The following is a 22,772-nucleotide window of genomic DNA, read 5'->3' as shown; positions in this document are numbered from 1 at the left end:
GGCTGGAGCATCAGCGGGGTGGCTGGAAGGGCCCAGGGCTGGCCGGGTTCTCCCCTTTCCTTTCGAGTCTCTCATCCCCCAGGGATCCTCTCTCCTCAGGTGGCCTCTGGTCCAGCAGGGTACCTGGACATTTCCCATGGCAGCCAGCTGCCGAGGGGGTGAAAACAGAAGCTGAAAGGCAGAGGTCTTGGAGAAGACCTAGGCCCTGAGGTCACCCACTGCTACTTCTGGCAAATACCATTGGCCACAGCAAGTCACAGGGTCCTCCCAGATTCAAAAGAGTGGAAATGGACTTGCACGTGGAGGGATGGAAAAATTGTTGGTGGCTCTTAACGCGGATGAGCTACTACGGCCCCATGTCCTTAAGTGACATGCTTTTGGTACTTTTTGTTTTTATTATTATTATTATTATTATTTTGGTTTTAGGCATTATATATTGACTTCCCTTTATAGCAGATGAGGATTTAGTTCTTTTACCCTTCACCTCCACCTGACAACCATCACGGACACCTTCTGTTGACCCCTATAATCCCAGTATAGTTATATCACAGTTTGGCCTAGATCAATATTCAGTGTTTATATTATTAAGACGATGTCAATGCTATTCACAGCTGACTTATATTTCTCTCTTGCATAACTGTGTTTCCTCTGGAATTGGTAATCCTCTTGTTATTTTGTTTGTTTAGCCTCCCATGTATGTTTACATCGACATTCACCCCCAAAGTCTCTTCCACTGTCCTCCATCTCTGTGCAGTGTGTTCAAACATAGTAGGTATTACCGCATTTTCATCTTCTTGAAGAAATCTTTCCTGGACTCTTCCGACCTACTCAGGGTTAGGGTTAAGGTTAGGTTAGGGTGCACACATGCATGTGCACACATACACATATACGCACATACATCTTTCTGGGTTTGTTCCTTATTTCAGAGGAATGCTTTCGCCAATGACTCCTCGAGAAGAGTGTGCATGAGAGGTACATTTTTGAGGAATCTGTAGGTCTGAAGAGGTCTTTATATTACCTACTCATTTAGTTGAGAGATTTCTCTGTTGGAAATAATATAGCCTTAGAATTTTGAAGGCACTGGTTTCTTCTCTTTTAGCTCCAGTTTTGCTGGTGAGACATGTGAAGCCATTCCTTTTTTAAAAAATTCTTGTAAGTAATCTTTTTTTTTTTTTTTTTTTCTGTCCAGAAGCTTTTGAGTTTTCTCTTTGTCCACAGGGTTCTGAAACTTTATGATGATGTGCCTCGGAGTGGATCTTCTTCCTTTCTTTGTGATGGGAAGTGATGTGCCTTTTCATTCTGGAAACTCATATCCTTCAATCCTAGAAATACTGTTACTTATTCCTCTGATGATTCTTTCCCTCTGTTCTTTTCTCCTGGAACACCTGTTATTTGAATATTGGACCCACTTAATTGGTTGTCTAATATTTTTCTCGTCTTTACTCTTTTCTATTTATTTGCCCTTTTTCTGCTTTCTGGAATATTTCAACTCTGTCTTCCAACTCTTCTATTAAGTTTTCATTTCTGTGATCATAGTTTTAATTTCCAAGAGTTCTTTCTTTTTCTCTGAGGGTTTCTTTTTTATTATAGCATCCTGTTCTTCTTTTATGGATACATTTATCTTCTCTTATCTCTACAAGGATATTAATGGTAGGATTTTTCATTTTATTTTTTATCATTCTGCATAATGTGTATTTCCTCCAAATTGCTTTATCTGGTTTCTTTATTTTCATCTTTGTCTTTTCATGTTAGAGGCTGTGTCACGTGTCTGGTGTCTCCTCACGTATAAGAGCAGAGTATTATAAACATTAATTAGAAGCTCCTTGTTTTGGTGGATTTTGTGACCTGTGACTATCACTCTAGGCTGATCTGGCTGGGCTGTTCCATTGGGGACCTCCTGGAATGAGAATCATTAGTTTATTTTTCTCTTAACCGGCCGGATTCCCCAGGAAGAACCTTCAGTCATTAGCCTGGAGGATACAGTCTGGTTGCTGAGTGGGAGAAGAGGACTGAGTTTCTGAACATTCAGTATGAAAATTTCCCCCTTTTCCCCTGATTCCATTACAGTTCCCCTCATCTCAGCTGTTGCTGGTGTCCTCTGGAGGAGGACACCATTTGTGTTCTTTTGTTTTAATTTCTCTGAGTAATAAATCTTCCATCTTCTGCTGTGGTCAGGGAGGGACAGTCACCCAGCTCTGTGAAGGGCCTGGGAGGTCAAACTGCTTTATTTTTCATATCCCACACAGATCACCCATTTAAAGTGTGCAATTAAGAGGGTTTTATATATATATATATATATTCACAAGTTTTGCAACCATCATTACAATCAAGTTTAGAACATTTTCATCACCCTCCCCCACCCCAAAAACCCATGCCCATTAGCAGTCACTCCCCATTTCCCCCCAAAACTCGCAGCCCTAGGCTTTAGCCTGCTTTCTGACTATGAACTGGCCTAATGTAGACATTTCATGTGAATGAAATCATACAAGATGTGGTCTTTTGTGACCGGCTTCTTTCACTAGCATAATATTTTCAAGGTTCCTTCCTGTTGTAGCATGTATCAGTACTTCATTCCTTTTTATTGCTGAATAATATTATATTCACATTTTGTTTATCCCTTCCTCAATTCGTGGACATTTGGATTGTTCTACTTTTTTTTACTATTATGAATAATGCTGCTATAAGCATTCATGTACAAGTTTTTGCGTGGACATATGTTTTCATTTCTCTTGGGTATATACCTAGGATTAGAATTGTTGGCTCATATGGTATTCCTATGTTTAACCTTTTGAGGAACTGCCAGACTGTTTTCCAAAGTGGCTGCACCATTTTGCATTCCCACCAACAGCATATGAGGGTTCTGATTTCTCCATCTTCTTGCCAACACTAATTGTCTATCTTTTTGATTATAGCAGTTGCTTCTTTTTTTTAAAATTTATTTATTTTATTTATTGATTTTTGGCTGTGTTGGGTCTTTGTTGCTGTGCGCGAGTTACGGCGAGCGGGGGCTACTCTTTGTGGTGGTGTGCGGGCTTCTCACTGCGGTGGCTTCTCTTGTTGCGGAGCACGGGCTCTAGGCTTGCGGGCTTCAGTAGTTGTGGCTCATGGGCTCTAGAGTGCAGGCTTAGTAGTTGTGGCACATGGGCTTAGCTGCTCTGTGGCATGTGGGATCTTCCTGGACCAGGGCTCGAACCCGTGTCCCCTGCATTGGCAGGCGGATTCTTAACCACTGTGCCACCAGGGAAGCCCTATAGCAGTTGCTTCTTAAACATATGTTCAACAAGTCCTCCTATTTTAGCCTCACCTTTATTCTCCTTTCAGATTGGCCTGTGTCCCAAATTCCTTAGCCTTTTCAGGATTCTGGGGTATAAATCATCACTTCTCAGCCTTCTCTTCTGCTAGCACAGAGTTCAGTTTCCTGGGTCTGTGGGGTCAGCAACCACCATGGTGTGAAACTTGAGGGTCCACCAGACCTGGGTCTTAGTGTTGGTCTGGCTGCTCACAAGTCGTGGGACCTTGGATCAAATTACGTGACTTCTCTGAGCCTCAGATTTCTCACCTATAAAACAGAGAAACAACAAATGGGAAGTAACTGACATTCAGTAGATCTGAGTAAGTATTGGTTCTCTTCTCTTCCTCAAACATGGTGGATACGCAAAAAGAGAAAGAATTCCTTCAGGAATTCATCCGCTCGTGGGAGAGAGAGACACATGTATAACTCTATAATCTACTTACATTTTAACAACAATTACTGAGTTTCTGTAGCATGGCATAAATGTGCTAGTTGCTGAGGGTACAATGTGATAAGTTTCCTGTCTTCCAAAGACTTTCCATCTGGTGAAGTCAAAACCAGAACTGGGTAAGCTGGGATGAAGTGAGAGAGTGGCATGGACATATATACACTACCAAATGTAAAATAGATAGCTAGTGGGAAGCAGCCGCATAGCACAGGGAGATCAGCTCGGTGCTTTGTGACCACCTATAGGGGTGGGATAGGGAGGGTGGGAGGGAGATGCAAGAGGGAGGGGATATGGGGATATATGTATACATATAGCTGATTCACTTTGTTATACAGCAGAAACTAACACACCACTGTAAAGCAATTATACTCCAATAAAGATGTTAAAAAAAAAACAACAAAAACAGAACTGGAATATAAGGCAGACGGAAGTAACTGCTGTCACACTGATACAAAGGGAGTGCAGGGGAAGGAGAGGTGAATTCTACCCATAGGGATATTGCACAACTTGGTCCACAGATTGATTGGAACATATTAATATGTATGACTCTCAACTCTCCAAGCCAACTAAACTAAACTTCACTTGAACTCGTGGTACTCTGAAATAGCTAAGCTCAAAGAATAAATCAGCAGCAGAATTCTGTTTTGCGTTCTCCATCACGAAACCTCTGGCCAGCGTGGCCCTGTGCCAGTTACCAAGGAAAGTAAAAAAATAAATAAAAATCGCGTTTTGAAATAGGCAAGCAAAAGACAGTATAGTCCATAGGTATTACAACAAAAATGCTATAGTACAGCTGTGGCAGCCAGGAAAGTACGTGCCTGTAGATATAAATCTCCAATTAAACACGTTTTGTTATTTAGGATGTTAAGGTTACTTCTTCCCTGCAGACTAACTGATGTCAGAAGCAGGGATCAAGTTATGGCCACTGCAGAACTTAGAGGTCTTAAATCTTAACAAAATCCTTGCTCGTGTTGGAGTGTAGCAGTTGTGTGACGTAGATTGTGTCAGAGACAGATTTTGAAAAGTGGCAGGTTGCAAAGGTGACTGGATATCCTTGAGGGATAATATCCTTATTTGAGCCCATCACCTCTGCAGGCCCCTGGTACTATAAAGAAAATCCAGGATGCATTTAGCCTGGGTCCACTCAGTGTGAGGAAAAGGTTTTGAGAACAAAGTATAACCTTGCACATAATATCAGGCTGTTTGTCTTCCTTAAACCCATCTGCCAGCCATGTGGGCCCTGTTGGAGTCTTTCACCCTCTCAAACTTTCAGGCATTGGGAACCGCTGACCTCTCCTCCTCTCTCCTGTGACTCTTGTAGTCTGATGTGGCTGTCCACACAGCCACAAGCCCCATCAGCTCCTGCCCCTTTCTCTTTCTCCGTTCCTGAAATGTCTCAGTGCATCACCAGCCTGAATCAGCTGTTTGCTAATCTGCACAGCTGGGGAATCTGGCCGGGGCTCTGGGGACACCTCCACTAATGGAATGTCTACTAGGCGTTACCTGCCCAACTGGACGCAGCTTTTAAGGATGCGAAAAGTCAACTCTTGAAAACATTGAGTGAAACAAAGTTGAACAATTTTTTTCTCTCTCTTTCAGCACATCCCTGAGTCTCTAATGGTTCCAAAATTTCTATGAATTTCCAAGAAAGGGATATGGTAGGCAGTAACTCTCCTTTTCCCTCCAAAGAATAAACACTAGGAAAGATTAAGACGCTTCTCCATGATACCTTCCCTGATAATCCCAGTAAGACGTTCTCTGGGGTCCTTTGTACCCCTCATGTCTCATATGATTTAGTATCTAATTATAGATTTGGGTGAGACAAAGATTTGTATTCTTTTAGGAGCTGCTATAAGAATTTCTCATCCTCTTGGGATGAGGGTTAAGAAGCAGGACATCCTCTTTGAGTCCTATATTAGGGGTTGCCTGTAAAGCCTTTGTTTCAAAAAAAAAAAAAAAAAAAAAAACAAAACCTTTGTTTCTTCGAACCCCTAATGGGTTTGAGTAGGTTAATTTGGAGGCAGCGCTGAATTGCTTTAATAACAAAAATATGAGACATTTGAAGTTCCCAGGGAAATTTCAGGAAGGAGAGAGGAGTCAGTCAGACTAAATGCTGCATGGGAAAAAGACCAGAGAGGAAAAAGAAAACAAACAAACAAACTAATAGTAGGTCTGCTGAAAAGAAGCTTTAGGGAGAACACTAATGTTTTAAGCTGTTTGCTACCGGGAGCACAGTGTAATCTGTTTTTTTGTCTCCACTGTGAGTTCTTCAGTGATGATGGTTCCTTGGCCCACAGCGTGTGCATGTGAGCAGATTCTTTTGCGGATGTGTCTCTGCAGTGGAGGGGCTGGAGCTGGCAGGGGAAGCTGACATCTGGGTGGCATCGTTACCTATGTTCATGTCCCATCAACTCCACTGGTCTATAAATACCTGTTTATTGACTGAGTGAATAAATGAATGCATGGATTTCTAAGCAGAAGAAGCAGATAAGGGTTTCTCTTTAACTGAGACTAAACCGGACTTTGCAGGCATTAATGGGAGAATTACTTAGGAAAGCCAGCACAGACTAGGGGCTTAATATGTATTTGTCGAACTAACTAATCACCGAGTCAGAGAGAAAAAGGTACTGTTCTTTTGCTTGTAAGCACGTTCTTCCATCTAGAAAGAACTAAAGCTTTAATCCTTGCCAGAAGAAGACGACTTGAATCATGAAAACCTGGATTTCTAGATTCCAAGCAAGATCTCTTCGCTGTTCTCTGAATAAGGAAACATGGTAAAATACAAAGATTTCTGACTTCTCCATTGTCTTAGGAGTAGTTGTTCTCTCACACATGTCTTCATAACACTTCATAACAAACTAGTGTGCTGAGGTTCAGCACACTGTGTGGTAGATATCACACATCTTGGGTTTTTCCACATTTCAAGGTTCGGTTATAGCCAGGCCCTGTGTCCCATCTGTGGGCTGAAAAAGATGATCACAGAGGCTCTATTTCCTCCCTACATGTCTCTTTTCTTTGAAAGCCTGTCAGCTTCTTGAGGGAAGGAACCATGTCTCACTCATTTGTGTACCCCACTGCCTGGCAATCTCTGGTCCATAGTGAGCGCAGAGTCAGCGCTTTTGAACTGAACTGCATGTGGGGGGAAAGCTGGGTGCTGGTGCAGTGATGGTGACCAACTCAAGAATAATTGGTTGGACAATAGCCAAGACACGGAAGCAACCTACGTGTCCACCGACAGATGAATGGATAAAGAAGATGTGGTACATGTATACAATGGAATATTACTCAGCCATAAAAAGAGTGAAAGAATGCCATTTGCAGCAACATGGACGGACCTAGAGATTATCATACTAAGTGAAGTCAGTCAGACAGAGAAAGACAAACACCATATGATATCACTTAGACGTGGAATCTTAAATGTGACACAAATGAGCTTATTTATGAAACAGAAACGGGCTCACAGACATAGGAAACAGACTTATGGTTACCAAATGGGAAAGGGGGTTGGAAAGGGATAAAATTAGGAGTTTGGGAGTAGCAGATACAAACTACTATATATAAAATAGATAAACAACAAGTTCCTACTATATAACACAGGGAACTATAGTCAATATCCTATAATAAACCATAATAGAAAAGAAAAAAAAAGAAGAATTGGTTAGGTCTCCCTGGAAAGGCCTGGTCTTAACACTTTGACTTGTCATCAGAAGTATCCTTTAATTGCACACCCACACCTGGCAGATGTGTGAAATGACAAGTTCGTTATCAGTGTCATAGGAATTGCACCGTGTCCATGTGAGGAGGGAGATTTGGGCTTTTGGTAGAAAGCATGGCTGACATAACATTGCCCTTGTTTCCAGTTCCCTACCTTTAGGAATTCCCAAGCAAGTCTGTCTTTTGAAATGCATTTACTGGGAAACCATCCATCAGTCCCAGTTACCCAGTGGAAGGAGAGTGGGGAAGAATTTGGCTGTCCTTGCAGGAGGCATGCTGGGCTCCTGAGATGCCACAGTTGGTGGAAGAGGTGACCCCAGAGCCTGGCATCTGCAAAGGAAGGCTTTAGGCTCAGTTACATGAAGATAACTTGACCCTTTGGACAGCTGATTATTCAGTCATTCATTCACCCAAGTTTATTAAGCCTCTGCTCTTTGACAGGCACCATTCTAGGTACATGGGATTCATTCATGAAGTCAGACAGAAAAAAATTTCTGCTCACAGCATGCACGATGACACACACACACACATAAATGAGGATGATACCAGAGAGTAATATTAAAATAGGATGGTTTGACACAGAGTGGCTGGGTGGTGGTCCGGAAAGGCATCTCGAAGATACCATACCTCAGCTGAGACCTGAATTAGAAGGAGTCGCCTGAGGAACAGGAGGAAGAGCACTCCAGGCAGAGGGAACAGCCAGTGCAGGGACACTGTGGTCTTTCTCAGAAAGCGTGGTATGTTCCAGCAGCAGAAGGACAGCCACGTGAGGAGCATGGTGGGCGAGGGGAGGGTGGAGCAGGTGGAGACGGCTGAACTTGAGTCCAGCACTGACCCTGCACTTCCGGCCTCACTGTGGTTAATGCTCTGTCTTTTCTTCTCCCGCAGACGACTTCGCAGAGGAGGAGGAGGTGCATTCCTTCGGTTACAAGCGGTTTGGTGAGTTCTAACAAAGCTCTGTTCCTTCTCTGTGCTTGATCTGGGATATGGTAACATGACCATGGCTGGACCTCTGACACACATGAACATGTGTGCCTCTGAGGCCCAATTTTGGTTGGAAATTGAGTTTCTGTATAACAGGTGGATGATTTCTCAGAGAATCTGAGGCTAGTGGGACAGGAGTTACGCCCAGGCATGGGGAAGTGATGGGATGCTTAGGGGGGGTTGGCTGAATACAAACCTGATGGCTTAACAGGCAAAACATGGTGGGAAAGGTAAATCTGTGACAAGATAGGCATTTCTCTATTTTGAGATTTAGAAAACATCTTTTCCCTTTTTCCTCAGGCCCCATATTCATAACTTAGTGTCAGTGGAGAAATGAGAGGGAGACTTTTTTCAGGAACCCAGCTAGACACAGGTGCTCCAAGGTAGTCTGAACAGTGGCCCCTGAAGATATCCTCATCCTAATCCCTGGAACCTGAATGTTACCTTATATGGCATAAAGTGCTCTGCAGATGTAATCAAGTTAAGAGTTTGAGCAGGGGAGGTTATTCTGGGTTATCCGGGTGGGCTCTAAATGCAAGCACAATTGTCCTTATAAGAGGGAGGGAGAGGAAGATTTGACTGCTGAGAAAAGAGGGCAATGGGATGATGGGAACAGATATTGGAGTGATATGCTGTGCAGGTGGAGGAAGGGGCCACAAGCCAAGGGATACAGGTGGGCATTGGAAGCTGAAAAAGGCAAGGAAACATTTTCTGTTCGGAGAACTCTGGTGGGATTGCGGCCCCACCAACATCTTGATTTCAGCTGACTAAAGCTGATCTCAGACTTCTGGCCTCTCACACCGTAAGAGAAGAAATCTGTGTTCTTTTAAGCCACCCCATTTGTGGTGATCTGTCCCAGCAGCCACAGGGAACTAATCCACGCTTCTCTGCCTACTCACGGATGCTCTTCTGTCTTTGACCACACTTCCCAGGATCTGCAGTTGGGCCTCAAACTGCCAGTGAAAACATTACAAAGTTCCAAAGACAGTTCAAGGGAACTGAGGTTTTTCTGTCCAGCCCGTTTCTGTGCCTTGGTCAGAGGAAATGAGGAATAGAGGATAGAGGAGAAAAGAATGAGAGTGTGTGTGTGTCTGAGAGAGAGAGAGAGAGAGAGAGAGTATGAAAGGGAATAAATCTACTTCCTGTTGCTTAAAAAAAATCCTGGCTGGACCTTGATTAAATTTAACATCCCCTAGCTGCTCTGGCTCCCTCATTGCTTTAGCATTTTTCCTTCTGGATACACACTTCTGCATTTCTTTCTGGGACAAAAAATAGGGCTTTAAAGTGAGAATGCAGTGGCACGAAGCCCACGGCCCCTCCGTTCATGTGCTGGCAGAGAGGCTTCTGCCCACCATGCTCTCCCCTCCCCCATGCTACTGTTCTTTATCTGCACAATGACTTGTTTCTGCATTGGTACCATGTGTTATTCTGCTTTCCCATCGTGGTTCACTGAAGGTTGTCATAGGAGTGAAGAGGAAGCCAGACATTATAAAGGAAAGAAAAAACAAAACAGAAATTAAAAGGCAGAAATAAAGAGGAAAATCAAACTTGTAAAGATAAGGCAGAATAAATGTTGACGTGCCTGTGTATTTTGGAGATCAGCAGATTTCAAATCCCTACACGGAAATCGGTAGAAATGTGAAGAACCAAGAGAAAAGAGTGACCTTGAGAGAAATTTTATTTAAATTTTCATGATCCTGTAACTAGCTAGATGGGCAGGGATTTGGTGGAAAACACAAAAACATAGTAAGTTGCTGAAAGGATTTAATTTATGGTAGTTAAATTGTGTGTGGAAACCATAAACTGATGACTCAGAGGGGAGACATGATAACAACGTACATATATTGGAGAACCAGGGAGACGTGGAGAGAGTGATACCAAGTGGCACAAGTAGAAGAAGAGAGGAATGAAATTAAAAGAGAAACTTTGGAATGAGCTATGAGAGAGACATCCCGAGGCTGAGAATTCTTGGGTTCAGCTTTTAGGCACAGTGATGGATATCCAGCATAGGGGTGGAGTAGAATTTTGGAAATGGAAGAGGCTTTGCGATGATTTATATCAGCCTTTACTTTTTTAAAAAAAATTAATTTATTAATTAATTAATTTCTGGCTGCGTCAGGTCTTCATTGCTGTGCGCGGGCTTTCTGCAGCTGTGGCGAGCGGGGGCTACTCTTCGTTGCGGTGTGCGGGCTCCTCATTGCGGTGGCTTCTCTTGTTGCGGAGCACGGGCTCTAGGCGCGCGGGCTTTAGTAGTTGTGGTACGTGGCCTCAGTAGTTGTGGCTTGCGGGCTCTAGAGCGCAGGCTCAATAGTTCTGGCACATGCGCTTAGTTGCTCCGCAGCATGTGGGATCTTTCCGGACCAGGGCTCGAACCCATGTCCCCTGCATTGGCAGGCGGATTCTTAACCGCTGTGCCACCAGGCAAGTCCCTTGGCCTTCACTTTTACAGATAAGGAAGGTGAGACCCAGATAGATCAAGTCCTTGCTCAAGCAGGTTAGCCGGAGCTGGGTTGGATGCTGGGTCTTCTAACTCTCAGGCTAACGTAATTTTGAGGAAGGGTCCAACAGTGAGATTGAGGTGACCTCTCAATTCCTGTGTCCTAGAAGTGTCCCTGCAGTTCTGGAATCTTAAAGTGGGCTTGACACCAGTCTGGCTCCACCAGGGAGACCTCATCACTTTCACAGGGCCTAGGACTCTGCACCTGGTTTTATAGAAGATAAATGGGTTTCTAGTTCCTAAGGTGTGGCCAAGGCTGGTCATTGAAAGCAGCAGGACCAAAGAACCCATTGCTTCAGGTATGATTCAACTTTAACCATTAAAGGAAGACAAAGTTGGTGAAAGGTGGTGAGTGGGAGGCATCCGGAGACCAGGCAGTCCTGTCAGCCCCGCCCCGACTTACTCCTGTGACTTGAGTCACTTCCACACTGTGGGCCTCAGTGCTGCATCTGCCCTGTGGGCAGAGTGACACCTGCCACGGTAGTAAGTCTACCTCACAAGCCTTTGGTGAGACTGAGAAGGATAGCAGATGGACCAGTGCTTCGAAGTTGCAGCACTGTGAAAACAAGGGTGGTGTAGCCACTTTCCTGAGATTTGAGGCTGTTACACTCTTCAGACATTTTGGTCCAGCCTCTGCCAAATATCAAAATGCGACAGGTCTGAAATCTCATTCCTGAAGAGAGATATAAAGATGAACATGGACAGGGTGAGAGAGTGGCATGGACATATATACACTACCAAATGTAAAATAGATAGCTAATGGGAAGCAGCCACATAGCACAGGGAGATCAGCTCGGTGCTTTGTGACCACCTAGAGGGGTGGGATAGGGAGGGTGGGAGGGAGGGAGATGCAAGAGGGAAGAGATATGGGAACATATGTATATGTATAACTGATTCACTTTGTTATAAAGCAGAAACTAACACACCATTGTAAAGCAATTATACTTCAATAAAGATGTTTAAAAAAAAAAAAGATGAACATGGTAATATCATTGGCTTTTATTTTTGCAAAATAGACTGGATAACATATAGGGGTTAGTTATTGTCTAATTTTAGGTATGTCTTGTTTGTGCAAATACAGTGGTCACAGCTTGAATTTAGGCTGCAGATGAACCAGGGATTAATTATTTGCAAGGCAAAGGGGCCACTATTTTAGAAAATTGTCTGGTAGCTTGTTTCCAAAGTTATTCATATATAGTTATTCAGAAGCATATGCTACATAAAGTCAAGGCTTGTTTATATAATAATACTGTCCTTTTTCAAATTCGGTATAATATTTAATAAAGAGCAAAATGGGTGATCATCTCCAGTAATCTAGTATGTGATGGTATTATTTTAAGATGGTCATCCCTTGTCTAGTCAAGAATTCATTGTTACATTTTGGTCTCAACCAAGGCTTCTATTTTTCTTCCATCTCTCTATACGTCCTGCTTGTTAGCCCCTTTCCCAAGGTTCTGGGCGGGTGTCTGGAGAAGAGATGAAGTTAAATCTGGTGGGTTTGCACTTATCTGCTCCTCTGATGAAGTTTTGATGAGGGTAAACTTTGAAAGGTTAATAAGGAAGTGAGCATTTTCAAATTTTCATCAGGCTCTGCAGGTCAGCGTTTCTTGGCCTCAGTGTGCAGAGCTAATTAATTTGGGATGTAACTATCGTTACAGTTTGGCAGAGTTCATTCTCTGGAACATGGGGTACCAGTATATAAAGTTTTATTTTCTATGAATAGAATATGATCTATACTACAATGATATCTTTCTACTTATTTCCCAGTTACTGTTTTCTTCAAAAATGTCACACATGGCTCTAGTATCCTTAATTATTATAGTTAGCAGAAAGGGAAAGAGAATTCATTCATATTCTACAGGACAAATATGAATTCATAAAATTTGGAATTTGCGATAAGTTGCTCCAAAAATGTCTTCTGAAATCTTCTGATTAGTCATGTGATTAACATGAGTGCACTCAAGTTAAAAAAATTTTTTTTCCATTAAAATGATAGAGTAAGAGGGAGGAAGAATGTCATTTCAGCTCCAAGGGATAAGTGCATCACAGTTCCAGAGAAGGGGAGAAGTGTGGGAAGAGGGGTGACTTCCAGATCCTGCTTTTTAACCCACGTACAAATGATTGCAACAAATCCAGCTCACATTTGCTTATCACTTTTATCTTCCCAAAGGGCATATTAATGTAGTTTTCATTCACCACGACTCCATGAGGCCAACAGGCCAGGCGTCATCTTTCCTATTTGATGGCTGCTTGTCATCTTTTCGGGAGGCAGTGGGGTGCAGTGGTTGGGTGTGTGGGTGCTGGAACCAGGTGGGTGGCTTTGGATCCAGGTTCCAGCGCTCACCAACTATGTGACCTTGGGCACATGATTATCCAAAGCTGTGAAGTCCGTTTCCTCACTTGTAAAGTTTGGGTCATCACAGGCCAACTCCATAGGGCTGTTGTGGAATTAAACATGCCGCTGGGTTGGCACAGTGCCTGGCACACTGTGAGGATCCCATAAATGTTGACCAATATCCTATTATCAGATTCCTTCTTGAACCTTTTGATCCTGATGCTTGAACATGGTACTAGGGTTTAGTAAGCCCCTGGAACGTTCTGATGTCCTGCAGCCTCATGGATTCTGGCTGCATCACACACCCCCTGCTTTCCTGCTAAAAGCTGGGAGAGGTGAGAAGGCTTGGGGACATGGCTCGCTGCCCCAGCACCCTGGTGGGCAGTGTGGGAGCCTAATGGTGAGTACCACCCTGGGTGTCCCTTACCCTCCCTCTGGAGCCTGCTTTGCTCCTTTTCTGTGCTGGGGGGAAGCGGGGTTGGGGGACAAGACTGACTTTGTTTCACTGGTTGCATTGGGTTCTCTTGTGTTATCTTTGGAATAGGACCTGGTGTAATAATAGGATGTCAGAAGTTGGACTGATGCAGGAATCAGAGGCGCGTGGTTCCTTCCGTCTATGAACATCGTGGGTAGATTTAAGGGTTGACAGTGAGCAACTGGGGGCAGCTGGAAACATTTGTTGTTTGTGTTTGACGAACAAAGCTTTGACAAAAGTGCTTCCTTGGGGCTCAGCAATAGGGAGCGTTAATAGCTATGAGAGAATAAGATCTCAAAAATTGCAAACTGTGAAATAGTAGCAAAAAGTACAAGGAAGCGTATTCTATGGAGTAGAACTCAAATCTTTTGTAAAAACTAAGTGGAAAAATTCTAAGAGAACTACTGAAAAATTACATAAGGGTAACAGTCCAAAAAGGGGTACCAGATGCCTTTTCCTAAGTGTGTTCACTGGAGTCAGTTCTTGACTTTTTTTTTTTAGAAAAAGTGAGTTTTGTTTACCTGCAACTTCACAGGCCTCCCTCTACTTATAGTTTCACACCGGCTTTCTTCCCTTGGACAATAATTTTGGCTTAGCAAGAATATTTTTAACAGTTTAACCTGCACAGTGCAGGGCATGTGGGAGCAGCTTGAGAGATCTGTGTGGAATAGAACCCAGCCCTGCCCCAGAACGCCCCCGACCCTGCTCCTTTTTTTCATCATCCCCAACCCCCCTTCCTAACCCACCTTCCAAAGAGAGAACATATGAAACTTCAAATCAGGGATGCTAGTTAAATCATGGAGCTGTGTCTTCCCAAGAGGGCTTGAGGCAGTGAATGTCTAGAAAGTGCAGAGGACCACTTGGGCTTCTGAAAAATAGCAACACAGGTATGCTTAGCCAGAAAGAAAGGTTCCTTCTGAGACACATGGTGAGTTTCTGCTTTCAGTGTAGAGAGGGTTGCAAGAGTTGACCAAGAGGATGATGAACTCTCTTTGGGAAGCTGCCCAATGTAAACACTTGGCTGCCCCCTCTTCTGGATGTTTGGGCTTGGGGACCAGGCTGCCTGTCTCTGCTCTCCCTGGACTCTTCCCAGAAACCTGGCTTCATCTTTGGATTTGGAGAAGGTGCCACTTTGAAGTCATCCACCTCCAGCCATAAAGGAGGGCTCCCCGCATTCGTCTCCACACAGCCCTTCCAGACTGGCACCAGCAGAGTTCACCCCTTTCCCTGATAAGAATGCCAGGAATTTCCATCATTTCCTGTGGGGAATAACTAAAGAAGCCCAGCATGAGGCTGTCCTTTCAACAGCACCTTTTCCAAACATCTCTAAATGGGAAAGGGTACCACGCCAGGCAAAGGACTGACCCTGGGCAGAGAGATAAGTGAGGATGAGAGGCTGAATTGGTGCCCCTGTGGGGTTTCTCTTCAAAGCCATTTGCTTCCTTAGTGGCAGAGTCTTCTTTATGTGGCTTTGCAAATCCTAATGGAGTAGATATTTCTGGTTTTATGAGAATTGGGGGTCAAACGGCATGTGGAGAAGTAGATGCCAAAGAGATTCAGAACAGCTCACGTGGCCCCTCTCCCCATGCTTCCAGTCAAGCAGTGGGGCTCCTGAGACCTGAGAGAAAGGGTTTGCTGGCTGTTACTTCTTTTAAATAACCTGAGATTTCCTACTTTCTATCATTAGAGATAATATTCACAATCTCCCCTGCCAACAGTGTTCAGCTGGGTTTCCCTTCTTTTCCATCAAGAGCTTCTCAATGGGCAGCTCACATCCTCCCTGCCTCGTCTTTCTGCTCATCAGTAAAAATTTGTTCAACACCACATGGCCACGTGATTATGTTTTTTTTCTATTTTCATGTGAAAGAAAGCATTAAGCATCTTTTCTTCAATATCCTTTCTTGAATATGTGCTAGGTGAAGCTTATGGTTACCAGGGGGTAAGGCGGGGGGAGGGATAAATTGGGAGATTGGGATTGACATATACACACTACTATATATAAAACAGATAACTAATAAGAACCTACTGTATAGCACGGGGAATGCTACTCAATACTCTGTAATGACCTACATGGGAACAGAATCTAAATAAAAGAGTCGATATATGTATATGTATAACTGGTTCACTTTGCTGTACAGCAGAAACTAACATAACATTGTAAATCGACTATACTCCAATAAAAATTAATTTAAAAAATTAAAGTAAATTACGGAGCCTGTCTGAGGGAAAAAAAACAAAAAGAAAAGAAAAAGAAATCTTGCTGCCCTCACTCCTGCATTCTCTGCTCTGCATAAGGGCCATACTTTTTTCAGGGAATATCAAAAGAGTCTGTTTTCTTGCATGGCGCTTTTTTTTTTTAATTGAAAGTCTTGGTGGCCCAGCAAAGAATATATTGTAAGGAAGGTCGTGAGCACGGGGGGCTAAGAGCACGTTGCAGGTAACGTAGCAGGAGGTGACGTAGCAGCCTCCTGGCTGAGGGAATGTACCCGAGTCAGCTGCCTCTGCTCAGCTTCCAGCTTTGCCACTTACTGGTGAGATAGCCTCAGACCAGTTAACCTCCCAGGGCCTCTGTGTGCTTGTCTAAAAGACGGGGGTAATTATAGTATCTGCCTGTAGGACTCTCGTGAGAACTCACATAGTTAGTACTTAGAGCAGCGCCTTGCACACAAAAAGACACACAAATGGTGCATCATGAGAAGTCACATAAATGGTTACAAGGTGGCTGTGGCAGTTCCAGGTGGGTGACAGACAGTCTTGGGTTCCCATGTCTTTTTGGAAGCAGGGAAGCTTTCCCAGAAGGCCTTCAGAGACTTTTCCTCACGTGTCATTGGCCAACATTGAGTCAGTCTTTTCCTAAATCAGTTACGGACAAAGGGAATGGGCTGGCTCTGGGTGGCTTGGGCTCATCGTTTGGGGCAAAATGTATGGTGAGGAATTAAGCACTCTGACCGCTGTTATTATATATAAGTTAATATCCATAATATAGACTATTGTAAATACATAATATGTATATTATAACATGTAATATTGTTACATTTATAATTTAATGTTAAATTAGATGATGAATGATTATTAAATAACAATATAATTTAATTGTAATCTGACCAATTATTATTTATAATTTGTTCCACATATAAAATTATCATGCTTTATATAACATGTTGAAAAATTCAGTTCATTCACAAAATAGCTGCAAGTTTCTTTTTATGATTTGGAATTTTGTTATAAATGGAGCTGCTGTGTGCTGAACTCTCAAGCACCAAGAGTTCTTAGTTTTTGACAGTTTATAAAAAGAGAAACCTTCAAAAGACAAGAGATCAGTATGATAGTGAAGGGAATGAATAAATGAATGAACAAAAGTTGTTTTGCTCTCTTGGAGCTTAGTTTTCTCAGTAGTGTTCAGCAGATTTGGAAGAAACAATTTTTTTTAGAACAGGAACTTGAAAAAAAAAAAAAAAAAGGGAGACAGTCCCAAATCTCAGTGAATACAACTCCTGCCACAGGAAACATTGTGAAATTGGTCTTCTGTTCTGAGTCATAACTATAAACACTTTCTGCTTCTTCTGATATTTCATTTTTATCCTTTTTAAACGTTTTTGAAAACTGACATTTGGCCCTGATTGAAACAGTCTTCTCGTTTATACACTAGGGTGTTGTTTTTTTTTTTCTTCATTGGTGTAAATATTTCCATATACAGATCAATTTCTTTCACATGCTGAAAGATGAAGATGAAGGATTTTAGGCTTGTTGGGAAACAGGAGAATGGAACTAGAAGTCTGCAAAAGTTCTGGCAAAAAATCCAGACTACATTCTTATCCAAATGGCTAAAGATGCCCTCTATTCTCTAATATTTGAAATAACCTTTCTAACATGTCCATCTTGTTCTGTGAAGGAGGAAATTGTATAGGTAAAAATCATTGCTGACGTTTTCGATTTTGAATCTTCAGTCTAAGCTCAAGCATTCAAAGCAGTATGAGTGAGAGAGAACCATATTCTTTCCCTTTGGGTTTTATTTTGTACTTGTAAGAGGACATCCTCATGATATCTCATATTTAATATTTGACCGGGGCCATTTGATAAGGAATATCAAAATGTATTGATTGCTCTGCCTCACGTTTTACATAGACGTCTACTGTTGAATCACTTTTGGAAACAACTGAGGGGAAATAGGAATGCTTCTCATTCTGAGAAGAATTCACTGACTGCCGTGAACTGGGGTACAAAGATGAATAAACAAGGTCTCTGCTCTTGACTCTTTTATTCCTTATCATCAACATTTATAATGCATTTTTAAAAATTTCTCAGAAAACAGGTATAAAAGTCCTTATGAAAACAAAATTTTTCTCCTAAAAATGTTTATACTAGGAATAGCCCAGCTGATAAGCCTCATCAAAGGCTCCCCACAAAGAGTGAAAAGGTAGACATAGAACAGAGGGCTGCCACTTTGTGATGGAAGTGATATAAAATAGGGTGTCAGAGAATTACATATAAATTCTGCAGGTGGGCATAGAAAAAGAGAGTAAAACAGCTGGAGAACGGGGGAAATCCATTGGCCCAGGGATAAGGTGAGTGAAGCGTTGATGGGAATCTGGGGAAGAGATTCAGGCAAGGAACACTGACCTTAAACAGTGCCCTTTTTCTGGGAAATGTATGCATTTTGTGAGATTTGCTGAGAAACTGAAGCAAGCAGAACTCCTGGGAAAATGTCACTCTCAGTCAATGCAGAATGAAAGCGATGTGACATTTATTAACCACCCATAATGTGTTGGGTATTATGCACAATAAAGAAGGGAGACATGGCCTTTTGCCTTTGGGAATTTCAAGTGTAATGGAAAGCAGAGTTTTCCAACAGGGGTGTATTTACATAAAAGAAAAATATCAGCCAACCCTACGAATTGCTTCCCCTCCCACCCGCAGAATTTCCAAAGGCACAATAGAGGGCACCACATGCCAGACGGAGTGCAAGCCGCCTCTTCTTTCTGCTGTTCTAAGTTCAGTATTGGCAAGACTTCAGTGGTTTCCGGATGAGGTTGGGGGTTCTCGTTTGCACCCGCCTCTCCCATCTGTGCACAGGAAGAGGGCGTGTATGGAGTCCCTGTCCTTTGCCCCCCAGAAAAGGTTCAGGACAAGGTGTGAGAACCTGTTTGATATAAGCCGGTGAGAGAAGGTTGGAAGGTAATTTCCGTCTCCAGATGGTGTACATGCCGTGGACTCAGCTGTCACCAAACTGTTGCCACATAAACCTGCTCTGCTTATTAACAGCAGCTTTGTGCATTGAAAACACAATTCAGTAAGTGTGTAGTAAGATAATTTGGTTTAGAATCCTTCACTATTCAACTTTTTTTTTTTTGGCCACACTGCGCGGCATGTGGGATCTTAGTTCCCCAGCCAGGGATCGAACCCACGACCCCTCAGTGAAAGCGCCGAGTCCTAACCACTGGACCGCCAGGGAATTCCCATATTTGGTCCACTTTTGATGGACCAAAATGTACGTCCTGTAAACAGTGAATAAGGATCACAGAGGGCCCGAGTGACCTCAAACACGTAAATTTCCACTAAGCCTTCATTTGTTTGTTATAGAAAGAGGGATAACAACACTACCCATGAGAGAGGGCACGTCGAAGATTATTTAAGGGAAGTGAAATGCTTAGCACATTGCCTGACACTTAGAAACTGTTCCATAAATGCTCATCGGGGAAAGAGAACCAGATTTTTTTAAAAAATTGAGTTCAGTACTTCATTTGAACTCCTTTTTCTCTCTGTCTACCCAGGCACACATGTCTGTATATACTGTGTGTGTGTGCATGTGTGTGCATCACTGGGTATTTGAAGAGTTCTGAATTGGAAGCATGGAGATCAGAATTGTAGTCTTTCTTTTCCTACAGTTAACTAGCTGTGTGAATTTTGCAAAATGATGTAAACTCTCTGGGTCTCAAATAAGCTGGTCTGCAAAGGAAGGGGGTTGGTGTAGATGATTTCAAAGACTTCTTTAGGCCATATTGGGTTATGGGTTTGCAACTATAATGTGATCCAAGGCTCTATTCTGCCACTACATGCGATTTTTAAAAATATATGTTATCCTTAGATTCCATATATATGTGTTAGCATACTGTATTTCTTTTTCTCTTTCTGACTTACTTCACTCTGTATGACAGACTCTAACTCCATCCACCTCATTACAAATACCTCCATTTCATTTCTTTTTATGGCTGAGTAATATTCCATTGTATATATGTGCCACATCTTCTTTAACCATTCATCCGATGATGGACACCTAGGTTGCTTCCATGTCCTGGCTATTGTAAACAGAGCTGCAATGAATATTTTGGTACATGACTCTTTCTGAATTATGGTTTTCTCAGGGTATATGCCCAGTAGTGGGATTGCTGGGTCGTATGGTAGTTCTATTTTTAGTTTTTTAAGGAACCTCCATACTGTTGTCCATAGTGGCTGTATCAATTTACATTCCCACCAACAGTGCAAGAGGGTTCCCTTTTCTCCACACCCTCTCCAGCATTTATTGTTTCTAGATTTTTTGATGATGGCCATTCTGACCGGTGTGAGATGATACCTCATTGTAGTTTTGATTTGCATTTCTCTAATGATTAATGATGTTGAGCATTCTTTCATGTGTCTGTTGGCAATCTGTATATCTTCTTTGGAGAAATGTCTATTTAGGTCTTCTGCCCATTTTTGGATTGGGTTGTTTAAGGAAAAAAAAAAAAAAAAAAGGTCATGAAGAACCTAGTGGCAAGATGGGAATAAAGACACAGACCTACTAGAGAATGGACTTGAGGATATGGGGAGGGGGAGGGGTGAGATGTGACAGGGTGAGAGAGTGTTGTGGACATATATACACTACCAAATGTAAAATAGATACCTAGTGGGAAGCAGCCGCATAGCACAGGGAGATCAGCTCGGTGCTTTGTGACCACCTAGAGGGGTGGGATAGGGAGGGAGGGAGGGTGGGAGGGAGGGAGATGCAAGAGGGAAGAGATATGGGAACATATGTATATGTATAACTGATTCACTTTGTTATAAAGCAGAAACTAACACACCATTGTAAAGCAATTATACTTCAATAAAGATGTTTAAAAATATATATATATATATATGTTATCTTTCACCCTTTCTTTTACTTATTCCAACAATTCAGAATAAGTATTTTGGTACCCTTATTTCAGACATATTTTCCCAGGTATCTGATACAAAATTTAGCAAAAATGGCAGATAGAAAACTATCTTCTCTTCACATTAGTTTTGTTCAACATGTCAGCGATCTCATGATTGTTGGGTTTCCATTTGGTTGTACGTTCCTTTCATATAACTTTAGAAGTATTGAAGCATTTTCTAGGCTTGAGTGTTTTGAACTCACTTTATTCTAGATTTCTACACTCAAAAAGGGAAGATTCTATTCCCTCCAAGCTTCATAAAATCAGTGGGTAATTATTCAGATACACGTGTCTGCAAATTTAATAAGAAGCATAATGCTTCCATTAATAATCCCCAAGAAAATTTGGCAGTTTCTCTCAATTCAGTGATCTGTTTATATTTATCATATTATGAATTTTTTCTTTGTGCTTCTCATGTTAATGAAAGACATATTGAATGAGAACCTAAATCTACTGGTTATCCACAAAGGAAAAAACTCTCTTTAGCCATGCCCCTTATTGAGAAGAAGGCCCACTGGGAGCTCTGTCTTTCTCACCTTCCTGGGTTAGTGACCAAGTATTAGAATACACACCTCCGCAAAAAAAAAAAAAAAAGAGAAAGAACCAGGGGTTATGGTTATGTAAAGTGGGAACACGTATATTTAAAAAGCTTGTGAGCTAGATTTTTTTTCCCAGCTGGGAAATTATTAGGTCAATTCCTTCCCTCTCTGCCATTTTGTAAATAGTTAACCTCACTTTGAAAATCGTGAATGAGTCAGCATTTGAATGAAGGGAAGAAAAAAAGAAGGAAGGAAAGAAGGAAGAGTATTAAATTTTTTTTTTCCTATTTATAATTGCAAACACTTAGAAATGATATTCTGATAAATTGAGAGTCTTTTTTTTCCCTCCTGGGCACTTGTGTGGATTTAGGTATATATGCATGTAGCTGGAGACCTGAAGGATTTGGGGTTCCTGGGGCTGAAAGAAGGAAGAAGGAAAAGCCACAGGGGAGGGGAAGAGAGAGCAGAGTGGGGGTAGCATAGAGTCCCACAGGCTGTGGGATGGGGGAGTCAGACAATCGGATTTAGTTCTCAAGGGCCAGGGATTACAGGAAGAAGGGAGGGAGCAAACCCTTGCATTCTTATAATTTCTTACTTTTAAAAAATGTATTTTTCTCAGCCCTGGTGTAAGTACATTGGGGACAGAGATAGTGTCCGTTTTGTTCGTCATTGAACTTAGGACAGGTCCTCGGCTCAACAAGCATTTGAGAACGGAAGAGTAATATGCTTTGGTGCTTATAACACGCGTTGTACTCAGGGTGTTTTCTTAAATCTTACCAATGCCCATGACCTGGTGGGCATCTCCCCGACGGCGTCTGTGTGGACCAAGAACATTTTCCAAAGTTGAATTCTGGGGAGGGAGAGGCGCGGACCTCAAATCCAGCATCCAGCCATGGCACAGACTCAAAGCCAGGACAGATGCCCCACGGCTGGGACTAGGGCTGAGAAGGAAGCAGAACAACTAGAGCTGACCCTGAGGACGGGGGTTGCAGAGAGTTCCCGGTCTATTAGGGGGAGAGACTGAGCACCTGAAATTCTCTAGCTGAGGTGGGCCCATGTCCCTGTTTGCTTCTTCAGAAAGACCCAGGGAAGGTCCTCTGGCTTCATCTGAATTTCTTTTGTGCTTAAACTTAGTTAAGATTATAGAGCTCTTGTGAAGTGCAAATACGCTAGGAAGTTATAGAGAGGAAGATGGTTACTCAGTCATCTGTGCTTCAGGGTGAACTATTTAATCAGATTGCTTTCTTCCTCAAATCTAGCTGAAATCAGTACAGTGGTTGTTTTTAAGAGATTCGTCTTTCAGGGATATGAAAGGT

At 42.4% G+C, this 22,772-nt stretch overlaps 1 protein-coding gene across 1 annotated transcript in view; it reads left to right on the top strand.

Moving 5' to 3' along the window:
• COLEC12 (collectin subfamily member 12) overlaps positions 1-22,772 on the top strand; it is a 193,399-nt gene that overhangs the window by 8,861 nt on the left and 161,766 nt on the right. Inside the window, exon 2 of the mRNA XM_061168875.1 lies at positions 8,343-8,393. Within this exon, the coding sequence (XP_061024858.1) occupies positions 8,343-8,393 (51 nt within the window). The remainder of the gene's footprint in view (positions 1-8,342; positions 8,394-22,772) is intronic.

The sequence above is a fragment of the Eubalaena glacialis genome, chromosome 15 (assembly GCF_028564815.1).
Source record: "Eubalaena glacialis isolate mEubGla1 chromosome 15, mEubGla1.1.hap2.+ XY, whole genome shotgun sequence".
NCBI lineage: Eukaryota > Metazoa > Chordata > Mammalia > Artiodactyla > Balaenidae > Eubalaena > Eubalaena glacialis.
Note: the sequence above shows the minus strand (reverse complement) of the source record. Positions and strands in the feature narration are given on the sequence as shown.